General features: G+C 43.7%; 1 protein-coding gene across 1 annotated transcript in view; it reads right to left on the bottom strand.

Annotated features, from left to right (window-relative positions):
* Positions 1-22,194, bottom strand: part of RBM27 (RNA binding motif protein 27) — a 107,334-nt gene that overhangs the window by 37,428 nt on the left and 47,712 nt on the right. The window contains exons 6-13 of the mRNA XM_077265831.1: positions 20,011-20,274; positions 15,338-15,562; positions 14,758-14,895; positions 13,449-13,598; positions 12,941-13,085; positions 12,497-12,650; positions 4,899-5,144; positions 4,292-4,429 (exon numbers count right to left, since the gene is read on the bottom strand). Coding sequence (XP_077121946.1) covers positions 4,292-4,429; positions 4,899-5,144; positions 12,497-12,650; positions 12,941-13,085; positions 13,449-13,598; positions 14,758-14,895; positions 15,338-15,562; positions 20,011-20,274 — 1,460 coding nt within the window. The remainder of the gene's footprint in view (positions 1-4,291; positions 4,430-4,898; positions 5,145-12,496; positions 12,651-12,940; positions 13,086-13,448; positions 13,599-14,757; positions 14,896-15,337; positions 15,563-20,010; positions 20,275-22,194) is intronic.

Genomic DNA, 22,194 nt, shown 5'->3' on the forward strand with positions numbered 1-22,194 from the left:
CACCATGGCAGAAGATCAGCTCACCACCCTCTTGTCAAGATCACATCTCACCACTTGCACGCTTGACCCACTCCCGTCCCACCTCATCCCTAACCTCATCACAGTCTTCATCCCAACCCTAACACACCTCTTCAACCTCTCACAACTGATGTTTTCCCCTCATCCTTCAAGCATGCCTCGATCACACCCATCCTCAAAAAGCCCTCCCTCAACCCATCTTCTGTGTCTAGCTATCGCCCGATATCTCTTTTCCCTTATGCCTCAAAACTACTGGAACAGCATGTCCATCTTGAACTGTCCTCCTACCTCTCCTCCTGCTCCTCTTTGACCGGTTACAATCTGGCTTCCGATAGGGCAGTTTCAGTTGAGTGATGCTAACTAAAGTCACCAATACCCTAGCAACCAACAAGAGCAAGCGACACTACTCTGTCCTCCTTCTCCTGGACCTGTCTTCTGCCTTTGACACTGTGGACCACTCCCTCCTGCTACAGATTCTCTCATCTCTTTGCATCACAGACTTGGCCCTATCCTGGATCTCGTCATACCTAACAGACTGAACATTCAGTGTCTCCCTCTCCCACACCACCTCCTCACCTCACCCCGTCTGTCGGTGCTCCCCAAGGCTCAGTCCTAGCGCCCCTCATCTTCCCCCATCTACACCTTCGACCTGGGACAGCTCATAGAATCCCACAGTTTGCAGTATCATCTCTACGCCGATGACACGCAGGTCTACCTACCTGGACCCACCTCACCTCGTTACTCACCAAAATACAACAAAGTCTGTCTGCTATTTCAGCTTTCTTTTCTGCTCGCTTTCTAAAACTGAAAATGGATAAAAACAGAATTCATCATCTTTCCCCCTTCTCACTCTACCCCTCCACCAAACCTATCCATCACTGTCAATGGCTGCTCACTTTCCCCAGTCCGGCATGCTCGGTGCCTCGGGTGATCCTCGACTCTGCCCTCTCTTTCAAGCCTCATATCCAAGCCCTTGCCTCCTCCTGCCGACTCAAACTCAAACATATTTACCGGATCCGTGCATTCCTTGACCATGAAACCACAAAAATGCTAGTGAATGCCCTTATCTCCCGCCTCGATTACTGCAACCTCCTACTCTCTGGCATTCCCCTCAAGCACTCTGGTACCACTTCAATCCATCCTACACTCTGCTGCATGACAAATCTACCTGTCTCCCCGTTATTCCCCAGCCTTTTCTCTCTGCCAAGCCCTTCACTGGCTTCCTATTGTCCAGACGCTGCAGTTCAAAACCCTTACTATGACATACAAAGCCATCCACAACCTGTCTCCTCCATACATCTGTGACATGGTTACTTACCCATCTCCTTCTCTACTCTCCTCTTGTCTCTTCTTCCCACAATCACATACAAGACTTCCCCCATACTCTGGAATTCTCTACCCCAATGCATCAGACTCTAGCCTACCGCTAGCCTACCTAAACCTTCAAGAAGAACCTGAAGACCCACCTCTTCCGACAAGCCTACAATCTGCAGTGATCATTAGTCTGCTGAACCACCACATGACCAGCTCTACCCTCTCCTAGTGTATCCTCACCCATCCGCTGTAGACTGAGCCCTTGCGGGCAGGGTCCTCTCTCCTTCTGTACTTGTGTGTGCCTTGTATTGTTCATGTTTATTGTGCTTGTCTATATTTGCCCCTTTTCACATGTAATGCGCCATGGAATAAATGGGCCATATAAATGTATAATAAATAATAATAGTCACATGTAATCAGACCCTTTGCTTAGTATTGAGTAGAAGCACCCTTTTGAGCTAGTACAGCCATGAGTCTTCTTGGGAATGATGCAACAAGTTTTTCACACCTGGATTTGGGGATCCTCTGCCATTCTTCTTTGCAAATCTTCTCCAGTTCCGTCAGGTTGGATGGTGAACGTTGGTGGACAGCCATTTTCAGGTCTCTCCAGAGATGCTCCATTGGGTTTAGGTCAGGGCTCTGGCTGGGCCAGTCAAGAATGGTAACAAGAGTTGTTCTGAAGCCACTCCTTTGTTATTTTAGCTGTGTGCTTAGGATCATTGTGTTGATGGAAGGTGAACGTTCGGCCACATTCATGTTTCCTTCAATAACAACCACTCGTCCTGTCCCTGCAGCTGAAAAACATCCCCATAGCATAATGCTGCCACCACGTTTTACTGTTGGGATTGTATTGGGTAGGTGATGCGCAGTGCCTGGTTTTCTTCACAAGTACCAATTAGAATTATGACCAAAAAGGTCTATCTTCGTCTCATCAAACCAGAGAATCTTATTTCTCATAGTCTGGGAGTCCTTTCATGTGTCTTGCACTGAGGAGAGGCTTCCTTCGGGCCCACTCTGCCATAAAGGCCCGACTGGTGGAGGGCTGCAGTGATAGTTGACTTTGTGGAACTTTCTCCCATCTCCCTACTGTATCTCTGGAGCTCAGCCACAGCGATCTTCAGTTTCTTCTTTACCTCTCTCACCAAGGTTCTTCTCCCATGATTGCTCAGTTTGGCTGGACAGCCAGGTCCAAAAAGACTTCTGGTGGTCCCAAACTTCTTCCATTTAAGGATTATGGAAGCCACTGTACTCTTAGGCCCGCTTCACATTTGCAGTTGTGCCCGCAGCGTTTCTGACGCATACATCCGCATGCGTATTGATTTCATATCTTTTATATTGTGGACGCAGGTACATGCGTTTGCATGCGTTCGCCTGCATTTGCTTACGCATGCGTCGTTTCACGGCTAACGCACCATGTTGCAATTTCTGAGGTGTCAAATTTCCACCACCATACGCATGCGGACGCTTGCAGAAGGAGTGCGTCAAAACAACACATTGCAGTCTATAAGAACGCAAGGACATGCGTTCGCTTGTGTACGCATGCGTTTTCTGAGTAAACAAGAAATCCCATGAGACACGCCCATTTGGCGTGGCTTGTGTCAAGGGAATTCTCCTGGAAAATCTTTTTCCTATTGAACGCAAGCGCATAAAAAGCACAAATGCATGCAAACGCAGCGTTTTTTTTCCATTCATGCGTAAGCTGATGCGCTGCGTTTGCAGACGATATGCTGCGGACTCAACCGCAAATGTGAAGCTAGCCTTAGGAACCTTGAGTACTGCAGAAATTCTGTTGTAACCTTAGCCAGCCAGATCTGTGCCTTGCCACAATTATGTCTTTGAGCTCCTTGGCCAGTTCCTTTGACCTCATGATTCTCTTTTGGTCTGACATGTAGTGATGAGCGCGTATGCTCGTTACTCGAGATTTCTAGAGCACACTCGTGTGTCATCCGAGTGTTTTTTAGTGCTTGGAAATTTAGTTTTCTTTGTCGCAGATGAATGATTTACATCTGTTAGCCAGCATAAGTACATGTGGGGGTTGCCTGGTTGCTAGGGAATCCCCACATGTACTTATGCTGGCTAACAGATGTAAATCATTCAGCTGCGGTGAAGAAAACAATCTCCGAGCACTAAAAAATACTCGGAAGTCACCCGAGCGTGCTTGGGAAATCTTGAGTAACGAGTATACTCGCTCATCACTACTGACATGCACTGTGAGCTGTGAGGTCTTATATAGACAGGTGCGTGCCTCTCCAAACCAAGTTTCTTTTTTAATAAATTTGCAAAAATTTGTACATCTTTTTTTTTCTGTCAAGATGGGGTGCAAAGTATACATTAATGAGAAAAATTTTTTACTTTTTTGAATTTACCAAATAGCTGATATGAAACAGTCTAAAATTGTAAGAGGTATCTGAATACTTTCCGTAGTGTGTGTGTGTGTGTGTGTGTGTGTGTGTGTGTGTGTGTGTGTGTGTGTGTGTGTGTCAGTGTCAAACTGTCATTCATACCAAAATGGCATCAATACAAACGTAATCTCGCCACACAAACAATAAGCTCTCAAACAGGCTCCATCAAGAGAAACATTTTCTGTTACTGGTCTCAGAAAATGAAAAAAATGGTGACAAGTCAAATAATTTCCAACAATTTTTCACTACTGAAGGAAATGGACAAGTTTGGTATCGCTGTAATTGTACCGACAAGGAGAATCACGTTGCCTAAGTAATTTGAATTCTACCTTGTAACAGACTAGAATTTGTATTCGTATAATTTATATGTAATTTAATGGCGCCAAACACATCCTGGCAAAACTGTGGCAAAAGCTCTAATATGAAGATTAGGATAACTTTTCCCAGGTTTTCACATGTCTATAGGTCGTCTCCAAGACATAATGGACGCAGTCTATGAACGTTAGCTTTCTAGACAAATCCGTCTAGGACACTCCATTAATTGACACTGCACTTACCCCTGGCTCCTCTACCAAGTTGTTCTGGTTAGGAGCCACATACGTGGAGTCCGGCTGACTTGTGACTACTCCGAGACGATGTTTCGCAGGTAGTTTATTAATGACATAGGAACCCTGGGTGGGAGGTTTGGACATTGCCTGTGGATTGTGAAGCAAGATATCACATTAGTGTGCTACGAAGACAATGTATATGACAAAATCATATCTCAGATCATGCAGTCAGCAGGTATTGGCGGAGGCTCCCTTTAAATAGCCGAAAGAATATTGAGGAAGGTATGAAAAAAAAACCCAACATGTTACAGAGGTAAGACTGCAATGGCATTGGCATCTACAAACTGGCCAAGCAGGAACAAGAAAATCAGATTGTAGATTGAAAATCTACATCTTTTGAATATATACATGCAATGCCATGGTGGACACTCTGCACAGTGGGAACACAATGTAGCTTTTCCTTCTTTTAATGGTCTACAATAAAGAAGCTGGACAGCACCTATAAACTATAAACAGTTATATAATCTGTAGTGGTGCTGGTCACAGTCAGGATTACTGAAAATACCAAAACCAGATGAGATAAAGTGCCAGTAAGATGACAGCATTAGAGCGTTACCTTTTGCAGATGTGCCTGTCCAGCGAGCGGAACAGAGGACTGTGTGGTTGGTATAGTATGCGGTAAATGGTGGGGTGGCAAATGCTGAAGCTGCTGAGAACCTTGTTGCTCATTGTTTTCCCTGTGCCAAAGAACTCGAATAAACCTATTATTTAAAACGGCTTCTGTGCTGGAAATGGCTCTCCTGGCTTCATCATTTGTCAAGTACTGGATGAGGGCACCTTCTGGATCTCCTTGAAAAGCAACCTAAAACAAAAGGGAAATCACCTGTAAACGGTCAGCATTTACGATTACCACAGCAGGACATTATGTGGGGCGTCACATTTATTGGCGACATCTTACTGGTTACACATCAGACCCATAGGCTTCATTCTGCTGCATGAGCTCTATCCAGCTTAACCCCTTCATGACCCAGCCTATTTTGACCTTAATGACCTTGCCGTTTTTTGCAATTCTGACCAGTGTCCCTTTATGAGGTAATAACTCAGGAACGCTTCAACGGATCCTAGCAATTCTGAGACTGTTTTTTTGTGACATATTGGGCTTCATGTTAGTGGTAAATTTAGGTCGATAATTTCTGAGTTTATTTGTGAAAAAAAAAGGAAATTTGGTGAAAATTTCGCAATTTTCACATTTTGCATTTTTATTCTGTTAAACCAGAGAGTTAATAAATAACATTTCCCAGATGTCTACCGTATATACTCGAGTATAAGCCGAGATTTTCAGCCCAAATTTTGGGGCTGAAAGTGCCCCTCTCGGCTTATACTCGAGTCATGATCGGTGGTGGGGTCGGCGGGTGAGCACTGTCATATACTTACCTAGTTCCGGCGTTCCTGTCGCTCCCCCTGCCCGTCCCACGGTCTCCGGGTGCTGCAGCCTCTTCCCCTGAGCGGTCACCGGCACCGCTCATTAGAGAAATGAATAGGCTGCTCCACCTCCCATAGGGGCGGAGCCGCCTATTCATTTCTCTAATCAGCGGTGCCGGTGACCGCTGATAGAGGAAGAGGCTGCGGCACCGAAGACCAGCTGTCTGGGGGAAGGAGCGGGACGCCGGGAGCAGGTAAGTATGTCATATTTACCCTCCCTCGTTCCACACGCCGGGCGCCGCACCATCTTCCCGGCGTCTCTCCGCACTGACTGTGCAGGTCAGAGGGCGCGATGACGCATATAGTGTGCGCGCCGCCCTCTGCATGATCAGTCAGTGCAGAGAGACGCCGAGACGGGACGTGAGGAGCTGCGGCAAGAGAGGTGAGTATGTGTTTTTTTTTTTTATTGCAGCAGCAGCAATGGCACAGATTTATGTGGAGCATCTATGGGGCAACGGTGCAGAGCACTATATGGCACAGCTATGGGGCAACGGTGCAGAGCACTATATATATGGCACAGCTATGGGGCAATGGTGCAGAGCATTATATATATGGCACAGCTATGGGGCAACGGTGCAGAGCACTATATGGCACAGCTATGGGGCAACGGTGCAGAGCACTATATGGCACAGCTATGGGGCAACGGTGCAGAGCATTATATATATGGCACAGCTATGGGGCAACGGTGCAGAGCACTATATGGCACAGCTATGGGGCAACGGTGCAGAGCACTATATGGCACAGCTATGGGGCAATGGTGCAGAGCATTATATATATGGCACAGCTATGGGGCAACGGTGCAGAGCATTATATATATGGCACAGCTATCTATGGGGCAACGGTGCAGAGCATTATATATGACAGCTTTATGTGGAGCATCTATGGGGCCATAATGAACGGTGCAGAGCATTATATGTGGCACAGTTTTATGTGGAGCATCTATGGGGCCATAATGAACGGTATGGAGCATCTATTTTTAATTTTGAAATTCACCGGTAGCTGCTGCATTTTCCACCCTAGGCTTATACTCGAGTCAATAAGTTTTCCCAGTTTTTTGTGGCAAAATTAGGGGGGTCGGCTTATACTCGGGTCGGCTTATACTCGAGTATATACGGTACTTTACATCAGCACAATTTTGGAAGCAAAATTTTTTTTTGCTAGGAAGTTATACAGGTTAAAATTTGACCAGTGATTTCTCATTTTTACAACAAAATTTACAAAACAATTTTTTTTAGGGACCACCTCACATTTGAATTCAGTTTGAGGGTTCTATAAGGCTGAAAATACCCAAAAGTGACACCATTCTAAAAACTGCACCCCTCAAGGTGCTCAAAACCACATTCAAGAAGTTTATTAACCCTTCAGGTGTTTCACAGCGGCAGAAGCAGCATGGAAGAAAAAATAAACATTTAACTTTTTAGTCACAAAAATGATCTTTTAGCAACAATTTTTTTATTTTCCCAATGGTAAAAGGAGAAACTGGACCAAGAACGTTGTTGTCCAATTTCTCCTGAGTACGCTGATACCTCATATGTGGGGGTAAACCACTGCTTGGGCGCCCGGCAGGGCTCGGAAGGGAAGGAGCGCCATTTGACTTTTTGAATGAAAAATTGGCTCCAATCTTTAGCGGACACCATGTCGCGTTTGGAGAGCCCCCGTGTGCCTAAACATTGGAGCTCCCCCACAAGTGACCCCATTTTGGAAACTAGACCCCCCAAGGAACTTATCTAGAAGCATAGTGAGCACTTTAAACCCCCAGGTGCTTCACAAATTGATCCGTAAAAATGAAAAAGTACTTTTTTTTAACAAAAAAATTATTTTAGCCTCAATGTTTTCATTTTCACATGGGCAACAGGATAAAATGGATCCTAAAATTTGTTGGGCAATTTCTCCTGAGTACACCGATACCTCACATGTGGGGGTAAACCACTGTTTGGGCACATGGTAAGGCTCGGAAGGGAAGGAGCGCCATTTGACTTTTTGAATGAAAAATTGGCTCCAATCGTTAGCGGACACCATGTCGCGTTTGGAGAGCCCCTGTGTGTCTAAACATTGGAGCTCCCCTACAAGTGACCCCATTTTGGAAACTAGACCCCCCAAGGAACTTATCTAGATGCATAGTGAGCACTTATAACCCCCAGGTGCTTCACAGAAGTTTATACCGCAGAGCTGTGAAAATAAAAAATAATTTTTCTTTCCTCAAAAATGATTTTTAGCCCGGAATTTTTTATTTTCCCAAGGGTAACAGGAGAAATTGGACCCCAAATGTTGTTGTCAGGTTTGTCCTGAGTACGATGATACCCCATATGTGGGGGTAAACCACTGTTTGGGCGCACGGCAGGGCTAGGAAGGGAAGGCACGCCATTTGGCTTTTTGAATGGAAAATTAGCTCCAATCATTAGCGGACACCATGTCGCGTTTGGAGAGCCCCTGTGTGTCTAAACATTGGAGCTCCCCCACAAGTGACCCCATTTTGGAAACTAGACCTCCCAAGGAACTAATCTAGATGTGTGGTGAGCACTTTGAACCCTCAAGTGCTTCACAGAAGTTTATAACGCAGAGCCATGATAATAAAAAATAAATTTTTCTTTTCTCAAAAATGATTTTTTAGCCCACAATTTATTTTCCCAAGGGTAACAGGAGAAATTGGACCCCAAAAGTTGTTGTCCAGTTTCTCCTGAGTACGCTGGTACCCCATATGTGGGGGTAAACCACTGTTTGGGCACACATCGGGGCTCGGAAGGGAAGCAGTGACGTTTTGAAATGCAGATTTTGATGGAATGGTCTGCGTGTGTCACGTTGCATTTGCAGAGCCCCTGATGTGCCTAAACAGTAGAAACCCCCCACAAGTGACCCCATTTTGGAAACTGGACCCCCCAAGGAACTTATCTAGATATGTGGTGAGCACTTTGAACCCCCAAGTGCTTCACAGAAGTTTACAACGCAGAGCCGTGAAAATAAAAAATCATTTTTCTTTCCTCAAAAATGATGTTTTAGCAAGCAATGTTTTATTTTCACAAGGGTAACAGGAGAAATTGGACCCCAATAGTTGTTGCCCAGTTTGCCCTGAGTACACTGATACCCCATATGTGGGGGTAAACCACTGTTTGGGCACAAGTCGGGGCTCGGAAGGGAGGTAGTGACGTTTTGAAATGCAGATTTTGATGTAATGGTCTGCGGGTGTTACGTTGCATTTGCAGAGCCCCTGATGTGCCTAAACAGTAGAAACCCCCCACAAGTGACCCCATTTTGGAAACTAGACCCCCCCAAGGAACTTATCTAGATGTGTGGTGAGCACTTTGAACCCCCAAGTGCTTCACAGAAGTTTATAACGCAGAGCCGTGAAAATAAAAAATAATTTTAATTCCTCAAAAATTATGTTTTAGCAAGCAATTTTTTATTTTTGCAAGAGTAACAGGAGAAATTGGACCCCAATAGTTGTTGTCCAGTTTGTCCTGAGTACGCTGGTACCCCATATGTGGGGGTAAACCACTGTTTGGGCGCACGTAGGGGCTCGGAAGGGAGGGAGCACCATTTGACTTTTTGAACGCAAGATTGGCTGGAATCAATGGTGGCGCCATGTTGCGTTTGGAGACCCCTGATGTGCCTAAACAGTGGAAAACCCTCAATTCTAACTCCAACACTAACCCCAATCCCAACTCTAGCCATAACCCTAATCACAACCCTAACCCCAACACACCCCTAACCACAACCCTAATCCCAACCCCAACTTTAACCCCAACACACCCCTAACCACAAGCCTATTCTTAACCCTATTTCCAACCCTAGCCTTAATTCCAACCCTAACTCTAATTCCAACCCTAAGGCTATGTGCCCACGTTGCGGATTCGTGTGAGATTTTTCCGCACCATTTTTGAAAAATCCGCAGGTAAAAGGCACTGCGTTTTACCTGCGGATTTACCACGGATTTCCAGTGTTTTTTATGCGTATTTCACCTGCGGATTCCTATTGAGGAACAGGTGTAAAACGCTGCGAAATCCGCACAAAGAATTGACATGCTGCGGAAAATACAACGCAGCATTTCCGCGCGGTATTTTCCGCACCATGGGCACAGCGGATTTGGTTTTCCATAGGTTTACATGGTACTGTAAACCTGATGGAACACTGCTACGAATCCGCAGCGGCCAATCCGCTGCGGATCCGCAGCCAAATCCGCACCGTGTGCACATAGCCTAATTCTAACGCTAACTCTAGTTCTAACCCTACCCCTAACCCTAACTCTACCCCTAACCCTACCGGGAAAAAAAAATAAAATATTTTATTATTGTCCCTACCTATGGGGGTGATAAAGGGGGGGGGGGGGGTGTTTCATTTACTATTTTGTTTATTTTGATCACAGTGATCAAAATGTACATGGAACGAATCTGCCGGCCGGTTCGGCGGGCGCACTGCGCCCGCCATTTTGGAAGATGGCGGCGCCCAGGGAGAAGACGGACGGACTCCGGGAGGATCGGTAAGTATGAGGGGGTGGATCGGAGCACAGGGGGAGTGGATCGGAGCACGGGGGGGGGGGAGTGGACAGGAGGAGCGGACAGGAGGACGGAGGACGGAGGGGAGTACGGGACAGAACGGAGGACTGGGGAGGAGATCGGTGTCGGTGGGGGGGCAGATCTGGATTTCCAGCCATGGCCGATGATATTGCAGCATCGGCCATGGCTGGATTGCAGTATTTCACCATTTTCATAGGTGAAATATTGCAAATTGCTCTGATTGGCTGTTGAAAGTGCAACAGCCAATCAGAGCAATCGTAGCCACGTGGGGGCAAAGCCACCCCCCCTGGGCTAAAGTACAACTCCCCCTGTCCCTGCAGATCGGGTGAAATTGGAGTTAACCCTTTCACCCGATCTGCAGGGACGCGATCATTCCATGACGCCACATAGGCGTCATGGGTCGGATTGGCACCGACTTTCATGACGCCTACGTGGCGTCATGGGTCGGGAAGGGGTTAAAGAGTACCTATCACTAGTCTGGGCCGTTTTTATTTAATAAAACACTGGGCAGTCCAACATTAGTGATTTTTCTAAATATCTACTAAAAGTCGGGCTTGAACTTCAGGGTTGTACGATCTTGGCATGAAATGCACAATCCCACAAGCCTCAATGAGCCCTAGAAGAGATAGATTTGAACTAACAGAGCAATGCATGGTAAATTTACAAAATGTCACTTAACAGTAGCAACCTTAAAAGGGGTTACGGGTTAGGTAATCACTTGGTAAAAGATGAGGCAGAAGGCAGTTCGTGTAAAGATAGGGGGTTGTGGGACCCTGCTCTCAATGCCAGAATTCCACAACCCAGGAGCTGGAGGTCTGACAGGTGCCAGAATATCAGATCTTTCCGGGAGCACTTTAGTGACACTTCTGGGTGCTTTTGCCAATATATTTAGAAAAATCATCGCCATTCAAAAAAAAAAATAAATAAAAAAAAAAAAAAAAAAGGGCAGCCCCAGGTTGGTGATAGGTGCTCCTTAACCTAGCCATGCAATTTACATAGCAGTTGTGTGAAGTGTCATACAGGTGTAAGTGTGTGACCGAGGCTGCCAGGTTCCTGCCCCTGAAGACAATAATTGTGTAGTGTGAATACGGTCATGCGTTTTTACTGTGTTTCATTGTGTCATGAGAAATGTAAAATGTATAAGGTGTAATGTGAACAATGTATAGTGTGATCTGTACTGATGCTACCTTGATAGGTACTGCAAAGTTAATGCCTGAGGTAATGTTGGTGCACTCAGCTCAGATATAGGGAAGTATAGAATATAGCTTAGAGATGGCTAGTAACGGTAGGAACACTTGGGCAAGATACAGTTAAATGACTAGCCCATATTGGGAGGTGGCTAGGGCAAGCGACATTAAATCACTTCCTGGTTTGGTCAGTTAGTGAAAGTGTTCATTGGTGGCAAGATGAAGTTCAAGGTGCAGTGGGAGGAAGCATGGTGTGGACAAAAAACTCTAGTCTAGTGGTACATGGTCGTACAAAACTTCCTGTGGACATTCCTGCAATGTTAGGGGCCTACAGCCCAAACATGAAACTGAGGGGTGTGCCTTAATCCCATCCATACAGGTGAAGCTGGACAGGGAACCGTGTGAGGGAAACGTAGCTGATTTTGGGAATATTGCGGTACCGGATGGGTTATCCCTGGTGCCAACAGGATCTGTTAAATTAGGGATAGTCCAAGCTGAACATTAGAAAATGATGAATATGTGCTGTGTTGATAGAACAAGCAGCGAAAGGGGCTGTGCCCAATACTGTGTGTTAAAGACTGATGTACTTGAACTGTCCAGTCAACTTGTTAAAACGAATCAGCTGTCCCCTTGATGTGTGTGTGGCTGTACCTGGAACTGAGGACATGAATATATTGGAAGCGAGTGCAATGCAACGTACAGGGTACAACACACATGGACTGGGATATAATTTATTTGTAATGTGACAAAGCATCATGAAGCAGCCATGGCTACCATCCTGGGCATCTTACACAAGCTCCAACTATTACTCTCAACTCCACAGTAATCCAAGACAAACTCACTTTTTAGAGAGAACTAGACAGGAGAAGATCATATACGGTATTTATTTTGGGGGTGTTAATGTTTTTAGTCACTAGAATATTACTAACAGCCATATTGCCTTCTGGTGCTGTACAAAAATAAAGACCTTTAGAATAACGAATATTAACAGCAATTTTGTACCTGTGGCCAAATAATCCTGAACTAGAACTCACCTGAATATTCACTATGGTTCCAAATTTGCTGAAGTGCTCATTCAATTTGGTAATGTTATTTAGATCCTGAGGAATTTTCCGGACTTCAAGTTTGGTATTTGTGTACTGGATCTTCTTCCCAAAACCCAGCTTGTTATGGTTGTTGTTTCCCAGCCTGGAACAGAGAAACATTACAGTATTTTGTAGTGCTGTATGAAGAAACTGTGGCTGCCCAGTCTGTAAGGAAAGGATGACCGCTGCCCTGTCAGTTCTCAGCCAGGGTCGACCAATTCTGCAATTGCATGCAGTCTCAAAAGGACCAGAATGTGGTTCATAATATACTTGGGCTCGCCAGATACAACCTTTCCTAAGACACAGGTTACCACAATGAGATGTCATCAGAAAATATCTATCTAGCTGGGCGACAGACTACTAACAATACAAAACATGCTTTTGTGTCCTTACTTGTCCATCCAGGGTTTCTTTGCAAATGGACCATCATTATTATTTCCAAGTGCTCTTTTCCTTTCCGGCTCGACCACCACTCTGTTGAGGTTACTATTTACAGGTGTAGAAGCTGGTGGCTCCGTTTGGATGACAATATTAGCAGCTAGACAAAAAATAAATGAGTAAATATCCAAAAATTCTACAAAACTGGTAATAATGGCCAAAATTCAGAAAAAAACAACAATATTTAAAAGTATTTCTCTAGTATCTTTCATCTGTACACTCGAAAACAAGAAATGCTGGTGCCAGGTCTTGTGAATGACCATCAAGTATCATGTACCAATCCTACTTATCACAATGGTACGCATACACGAGACTTGGCTGATACCCATTTGCACCATCATCCCCTTTAAACAGAATTTGTAAGATTAGAGCTTTATTAATTTTTTGTGCAGTTTTTTTTTTTTTTTTTTTTAAAGTTACATCGTTTACAGTCTCAACATGATCCATGAGGCGGACCACTAACCTCTCGGTGCAGTGTCCATTTCACAAGATGTCAGCCCAATTAAATTTGGCCTCTGTGTCTGGGTCCGTGTGAAGAACTGCCGGTATCCAGGTCTGCCAGTGTTTGTAAGACTAGGTGCTTCAGGATTGTACCCATCAGGCTCATACGTATCTAGGAAAATAAAGAACGTAAAGACTTATTTTAAACTGCACTGGCACATAATTGTCATTTAGGGATACTAATAGATGAAATTAACTAATGGTTAAATGCAAAAACTATAGAGACGATGCACAGAACCTAGCCTAAACAATCACCTTATCAAAGGGCATCTGTCAGTAGGACGGACCCTCCTAAGCAGTCTAAATGGGCATGTGGGTCATAGGACGATGAATATAGTGATACATTGATACCTGCAATCTGATGCCAGAGGAAGCCACATTTCTCCTATATGTAAATGATCTCCCTGATAATCGGTCTCCAGAGCTTGTTTTAAACGAAAATGTGACATGTAATGACTGACACTTTGCTCTCATGCATAACACATATGCTGACAGATCTCTACAGTGAGATGAGAACCAAAACAGGAGATTTAACACCAATTAGACAAAGTTCACTTCTGCTGCACTAGCACATTTGCACTGCGACAGTCATCGTCTCTTATTACTTCAGCTTCCATCTAGCAGGCAGCTAGTGTGGGGGGAGGGGCAGTACAGCAGAGCTGACTTCAGCACAAATGTGCTTGCAATGAGACACTGAACAACTCTGCTGTACTGCGTTGGTTAGAATTAGGCACCACTCGGCAGTAGAGTTGAGGGCACCATGAGAGGACAAGTGCTGCTGCAGATGTGTTTGTAATAACACGAAGTTCACTTCTGCTGTACGGTGTTAGTGCTGATCTCACTGCAGAGCTGCGATTCTGAGTGCAAAGTGTCAGTCATTACATATCACACACTGGTAAAATTAGTTCTGCAGGTAGAGTCTCAGGAAGATGTGTGGCGCCCCAGCGACTATTAAAAACATGTTTTTCTCCAAAATGCTGTAGTGTTTCAGAGTCAAACAGCCAGTGCCTGATACTTGCTACACATGGATTGGGTAGCATGCATCAGGTGTCAGCTTCTCTTTAAATATCAGACCTACAAGGATTTAAAAGGGAGTACTTTAATTGAATAAGAGCGGTTCATCCCAATCTTAATAGTGATGAGGATACACGTTATGAGCAGCCCAAGCCAAGGTTAGTATTACGCTAAAGGGGAAGATGAAGTGATGAAGCGTTGAGACAGGTACCGATATTCTGATCCCAAACAGAGGGGTAGTGAGAAGCTATGCTTACGTTCAGAAACAGAGTAGAGTAGATTCTGAGGAGGTAATGGAGGAGGGAGCCTTCCCCCTACTGGTGCAAGACTGGGCACAGTACTTGTTCCTGGCTGTTCACGGTTATTTACAAAGCCTGAATGTGTCAATGGAAGTCCTGCATGTTTGGAAGAAAAATAGATTTATTTTTTTTAATATTTCGGGGTAAAATTGTCCCCTAGCACCAAGAGAGCAAAGATATGTCTATTATCAGCATTAAGTAGGCAAGATGAAACAAAACTTGTGCAAAAGAAATCAGGACCATTTGCCACTGGCGCCAAATCAAGTTTCAACTCTCAACTTTTAACTCACACTTTTCAGAGGATTTGGAAAATAAAAGCAGTGACCTAATTGGTTGCCATGGACATTTACACCACTTTATCTTCGCGACAATTTCTATACAGCTCTCCCAATGTGTCTTGTGATGTGTGGGTGTATAATATATATCATCACAGAGGAGGGATTTAAATGCAAATATATAAAAAGAAGTCAATCTTGCAGACTATGCCATACTACACAATGCTCAGCCAACAAGAATGATCTAGACGTAGGATACTTACTTGGAGCAGGATGGACAACAGGAGGGGGCTGGGTCATAGGTCGTGGAACTGGCATTCTCATATTATGGGCTGGAGCAGGTATCGGGTGCATCAGAATGCCAGGGGGAGGAAGTCCAGGGGGAGGAGGGAAGGGAATCATGCTAGGCAATGACACCTCATCCACTATTAAAGGGTCATTTCCATGATCATATTGACAGAGGTCACCAAGAACACAATATCCTCGCTCTGTATTAAAGAAAGAAAAAAAAAAAATAATTACGGTATAAAGGATTTAGAAGTACAGAGTGCACAAATGTTTCCAATAAGAATAATTCCTTTAACCAAGGAGAAAATAATATTCCCACCAAATAAGTGCCTTTCCGAACAACTGATATTCAGAATTTATCTATTGTAGGTACACAGTGGTGCTACCATCTTGAATATTTAGTAATAACAAAGGTCCCAACGTCATAAAGGCAGTCTGGGCAAAAGCACATACAGTCATGGCCGAAAGTATTGACACCCCCGCAATTCTGTCAGATAATACTCAGTTTCTTCCTGAAAATGATTGCAAACACAAATTCTTTGTTACTATTATCTTCATTTAATTTGTCTTAAATGAAAAAAACACAAAAAGAATTGTCCTAAAGCCAAATTGGATATAATTCCACACCAAACATAAAAAAGGGGGTGGACAAAAGTATTGGCGCTGTTCGAAAAATCATGTGATGCTTCTCTAATTAGTGTAATTAACAGCACCTGTAACTTACCTGTGGCACCTAACAAGTGTTGGCAATAACTAAATCACACTTGCAGCCAGTTGACATGGATTAAAGTTGACTCAACCTCTGTCCTGTGTCCTTGTGTGTACCACATTGAGCATGGAGAAAAGAAAGAAGACCAAAGAACTGTCTGAGGACTTGAGAAACCAAATTGTGAGGAAGCATGAGCAATCTCAAGGCTACAAGTCCATCTCCAAAGACCTGAATGTTCCTGTGTCTACCATGCGCAGTGTCATCAAGAAGTGTAAAGCCCATGGCACTGTGGCTAACCTCCCTAGATGTGGACGGAAAAGAAAAATGGACAAGAGATTTCAACGCAAGATTGTGCGGATGTTGGATAAAGAACCTCGACTAACATCCAAACAAGTTCAAGCTGCCCTGCAGTCCGAGGGTACCACAGTGTCAACCCGTATTATCCGTCGGTGCCTGAATGAAAAGGGAATGTATGGTAGGAGACCCAGGAAGACCCCACTTCTTACCCCGAGACATAAAAACGCCAGGCTGTAGTTTGCCAAAACCTACCTGAAAAAGCCTAAAGTTTTGGAAGAATGTTCTCTGGTCAGATGAGACAAAAGTAGAGCTTTTTGGGCAAAGGCATCAACAGAGTTTACAGGAGAAAAAAAGAGGCATTCAAAGAAAAGAACACGGTCCCTACAGTCAAACATGGCGGAGGTTTCCTGATGTTTTGGGGTTGCTTTGCCGCCTCTGGCACTGGACTGCTTGACCGTGTGCATGGCATTATGAAGTCTGAAGACTACCAACAAATTTTGCAGCATAATGTAGGGCCCAGTGTGAGAAAGCTGGGTCTCCCTCAGAGGTCATGGGTCTTCCAGCAGGACAATGACCCAAAACACACTTCAAAAAGCACTAGAACGTGGTTTGAGAGAAAGCACTGGAGACTTCTAAGGTGGCTAGCAATGAGTCCAGACCTGAATCCCATAGAACACCTGTGGAGAGATCTAAAAATGGCAGTTTGGAGAAGGCCCCCTTCAAATATCAGGGACCTGGAGCAGTTTGCCAAAGAATGGTCTAAAATTCCAGCAGAGCATTGTAGGAAACTCATTGATGGTTACCGGAAGCGTTTGGTCACAGTTATTTTGGCTAAAGGTTGTGCGACCAAGTATTAGGCTGAGGGTGCCAATACTTTTGTGTGAAATGATCAATGTTTTGCTTTTTGCTTCATTCTCTTTTGTGGTTTTTCATTTAAGACAAATTAAATGAAGATAATAACAAAGAATTTGTGTTCGCAATCATTTTCAGGAAGAAAATGAGTATTATCTGACAGAATTGCAGAGGTGTGAATACTTTTGGCCATGACTGTATAAGTGATGTGCCCCCAGACAAATTATGTCCGCTCCATAAAGTACATATGAAAGCAGGAGAATACGGAGCATATAGTACTTTTATATATATAAACAATGTCTTTATTAGTACAAATGTTAAAAACAGAGATCAGTAATACAACATAGTATAGGCATTCCTAATCAGACAAAAAAAAAAAAGCGCTTTTTTCCGGCAGGCCTCCTCTCCTCTGCCCTCCCTGTTGGTAAGCCTATTGGTCATGTCTATGTTTTTATTACGGAGTACTTAGAATTAGTTATTTCAATCCGACCTTCGCTTGGACCGTTTTGTATACATCCAGGCTGGCCAACTTTACTCTCCACATGGGCTTTTTTTCTTCCCTCTGTGTGTAGCCACTCATTTATATAGGGGGGCAAAGTGGCGGTAAGCTCCCCCTGTGTCTGATTAGGAATGCCTATACTATGTTGTACTACTGATCTCGGTTTTTAACATTTGTACTAATAAAGACATTGTTTATATATATATATAAAAGTACTATATACTCCTCATTCTCCTGCTTTCACATCTTGAATATTTGAAGCTTACATGCAGGCAGCAAGGGATATATCAAGAAATATCTATGTACTGCTAAAGTGATGACCATACACCCAAGATAGCTGTCCATCGTGCAGCTCTCATGCCCAAATCTACTGCTAAAGTGAGGACTAGACACCCAAGATAGCTGTCCACCGTGCAGCTCTCATCCCCAAATCTACTGCTAAAGTGATGACCATACACCCAAGATAGCTGTCTACCGTGCAGCTCTCATGCCCAAATCTACTGCTAGAGTGAGGACTATACACCCAAGATAGCTGTCCACCAAGCAGCTCTCATGCCCAAATCTACTGCTAAAGTGATGACCATACACCCAAGATAGCTGTCCACCGTGCAGCTCTCATGCCCGAATCTACTGCTAAAGTGATGACCATACACCCAAGATAGCTGTCCACCGTGCAGCTCTCATGCCCAAATCTACTGCTAGAGTGAGGACTATACACCCAAGATACAGCTGTCCACCAAGCAGCTCTCATGAATCTACTACTAAAGTGATGACCATACACCCAAGATAGCTGTCCACCATACGGCTCTCATCCCCAAATCCACCACACACATGTGAAGCTCGGTGCGGCTCGGAGTTCATTTCTTTTCAATGGGGGGGAGGGGAGTGAATAAAGGCAGTGTCAGACACCTCAGTCAGTGGCTTCTATCTCATGAGAACCAAAAGATTGGGCATGGAAATACAACATTTATTATTGCCATAGAGTCACTTCAACAATATTGCACACATATTCTAATATGGAGTACCATAGCAGAAAAGAAGTGAAAAAATGATTATAAAAATAAATTTATTGGATAATTATTAAAAATTGACAAACAATTATAATAAAAAGGGGAGGAAAAACCACCAGTACTTGAAGGAAAAACTTAGCAAGGTACAAATCCAACAAGAGAGTATCTAATAACCAGTAACCATATATATTAGATAAAAAATGGCGGTTATATAATGCAACAGTAAATGCACAGCGGTGTATAGAAAGGTCCGTACAGTCATTTTCCCTCTTTCTTTCTGGCATTACAGGCATAGGTATTTTCGAGTCTATTAGCAACCGGGTGTTGCATTCTCTGGATTTATACCACTTTTTTGCTTGCCCTTTATTTAAGGAGGGATATACTTATACATACCATAGCAAATCCTGTACGGACCTTTCTATACCCCGCTGTGCATTTACTGTTGCATTATATAACCGCCATTTTTTTTTTATCTAATATATATGGTTACTGGTTATTAGATACTCTCTTGGTTGGATTTGTACCTTGCTATGTTTTTCCTTCAAGTACTGGTGGTTTTTCTCCCCTTTTTATTATAATTGTTTGTCAATTTTTAATAATTATCTAATAAATTTATTTTTATAATGATCATTTTTTCACTTATTTTCTGCTATGGTACTCCATATTAGAATATGTGTGCAGCATGGAAATACAACATGCCTGATCCTTCTCTCCTCTGTCAATCTGTTGGGGAGGCGTCAGGACTTCCCACAGATACATGATTGAGAGTCCCACTAAAATCAGCAAATTTAGTTTACTTTTCTCTAATGTGAATGGAGGTCTAAAATCTTAAAACATCTGGAGATTTAATATTTTAGGCTGGTTTTACAGGAACATGTTTGGAAGTCCGTACTTTGACAGCAATGCATGGACTTGGTCCAGAGTCTCCTGATCCAAGCTCTGCAACCTCAAATCCCAAGTTCGGGTCAGGAGACCCATAGCCAGTTTGTGCTTTGCGGACTGACTATGGACCACAAAACAGATGTGAGAAACCGGCCACCGGTCCAGGTTCAACCTTACAGATTTAGAATGCCTTTTAAACATTTTGTGAAGGTTTGTGCATGTAGACATAGCATACAAGGAAAATAGCAGCTGACATCTTGTACTTCAAATATAGAAGTGCTGGGTCTGACTTTTTGGCTTTAACTTTCATAAAGGTGCCCTTGAGTGTGAAGTACTTTATGGGCAGGGGAGTAAAATCTGCTTTTATTTATTTAGTTTTTTAATTAATTAATTTCTTACCATCATAATCTCTGCAGCGTCGTTTTGGGGGTGGGTTCCTAGTAAATGAATTGGGTGGGGTGTGGTTGTTATAGTAATTAGACCATATTTCTGTTGTGCTCTCGGGGTGGTGAGCAGGTGCGATGACAGTCACAGTGCTGGGTGCAGCCTGCCCACCAGAGGAATACTGCGGCTCGTTGGAGATGCTCGCTGGCTGGGAAGCAGGAGTGTAAGAAGATTCCACATCACTCCTTTCAGACTCAAACTTCGTCCTCTCCCGGTGATCTAGAAAAAAATCATTTGTGTCAAGTTTATTTGCTGAAGTTTCATTTGTGAGATTTGCATACAAATACCAAAGTTTCTTCCCACAGAGATATTCAACAACCCAGCTGGAAACGATGGCCGACGGGCAAATTTGCTGAACAAACATCTCTTGCACATACAGCTGCAATAACTGCTCTTCATGGCAATGACTTACGCCTTAAATTAAGAATTCCTATACAAAGACACAAATCTAAAAAAAAGAGAATGGGTGGTTCTTGCATAGGTTACAGCTCAGAATACTGTGGCATTTTGTAAAGCTTCCGTTCAAAACTTTTACTCAACTCTTGGTAAGGCCGGTTTCACACAACTGTGTTTCTCAGTCTAAGTATGGACCATGATGTTTCGACTGGCCCTGGGTCTCCTGAACTGAATTCAATAGTCATGAATGCCTATGAAGCCACTGAGTTCGGGTCAATAGCCCTCTGGCCGGGTCAGACACCAGGGTCAATATTCTATGACTAAGGGCACCGTGGTGTGCTAGAATCGCGTCAGGCAGAGCCTCTATCAATTTAAAAAATTGTTTTTAAAAATGTTCTAATAAAAAGACAATTTATTTAAACTGGGTGGACGTGCTGGGAACAGCCATCCTTCTTCCTCATTTCGGCTTACATCACTAGCAGGTACGGCACCCACCAGCTATATTCAATTGCAATGGCTTATGATATATGTCTCAGCGTGTCAAGCTCCAACTTTTCCCTCTCCCACAGACACACCAGGGTCAATATACAGACTATGACACCAGCCTAAACGTGTACAAGTAAGAACCAAAACCCATACGTCTAAACATATAAAAAAAATATATTTCATCAAAGGGTCATGCACATAACAGAACAATTGGCACAATACTATCCAGTATATACAGTAGAGCAGCTACCATGTAAGTCTGGCCCACACTTCTGGACAAGCATAAGAAACAAGGGCAAAAAAGGAAGGTTTCTTGGAAAGATTGAGAAATAACATAGCAGAAATAAGAACATATCTGAATAATACATTACTTCTCCATGCAAAAACTTGGGTGACTTGATTCATTTCCAGGTAAGACCAGCCAAACCTGGAGAACCAGTGGTCCATTGGAGCCAAGCCGGCATAGAAGAGTGAAATGCTGCGGGTTCCGACACTGGCAGCGTAGTATCACTCTTCAATCTCTCAACAATAGCTCACGCCTATGAAAATGCACGCATTTGCTGGAATACACTAGTGAATAAATTAGACAAACTAGGTTATATTTGGCCAAACTCCCCAAGCTGAAGCTCAGAGTAAAGGGGACTTAATTGCTGCAAAAGCAGAGGCACTCCTTCACATTAAGTGGGGAAAAATAACACCGGAATCAAGTAGTAAGCAAGGGTATGTACACACAACCTTTTTTTTATTTTATTTTATTTTAATTAAGACGGCAGCATTACCCCATCGCTTTTTTAAGACACATCATGAATACGCCAGTGGCGGTTTACCTGAAGCCCTTTTTATGACGTCTATTTGGACATCTTTTGTGGCGGCCTTACGGTCAATGTTTTTATTTATTTCACATATTACATAGTGGTGGCTTCCAAGCGGAAGCTGCCAGAAAGGATGGACCGATTCATTCTTTTAGCAGTTTCACGGCTTTCGATGCCAGAAGTGGTTAAGAGAAGTTACTGAAGACTTAACCTATGCACAGAAAATGGTTTTGACATTGCAGTTTCATTCTTTTGGGATTTTTATTAGTGCTTTTTTAGCCGGGTTCCAGGCAGAATCATCCTGAAGAAAAAAAAAAATTGTGTGTGCACATACCCTAAGAAACAGTGCACCCACCACATAAATCATTTTTCAGGCACAGAATACAAAATGGCAGCTGTGCTTGAATTGGATGCTTACAGAAGAAAACCCAAGGCTGCTGCACCG

This window comes from Ranitomeya variabilis, chromosome 5 (assembly GCF_051348905.1).
Source record: "Ranitomeya variabilis isolate aRanVar5 chromosome 5, aRanVar5.hap1, whole genome shotgun sequence".
NCBI classification, from domain to species: Eukaryota; Metazoa; Chordata; class Amphibia; order Anura; family Dendrobatidae; genus Ranitomeya; species Ranitomeya variabilis.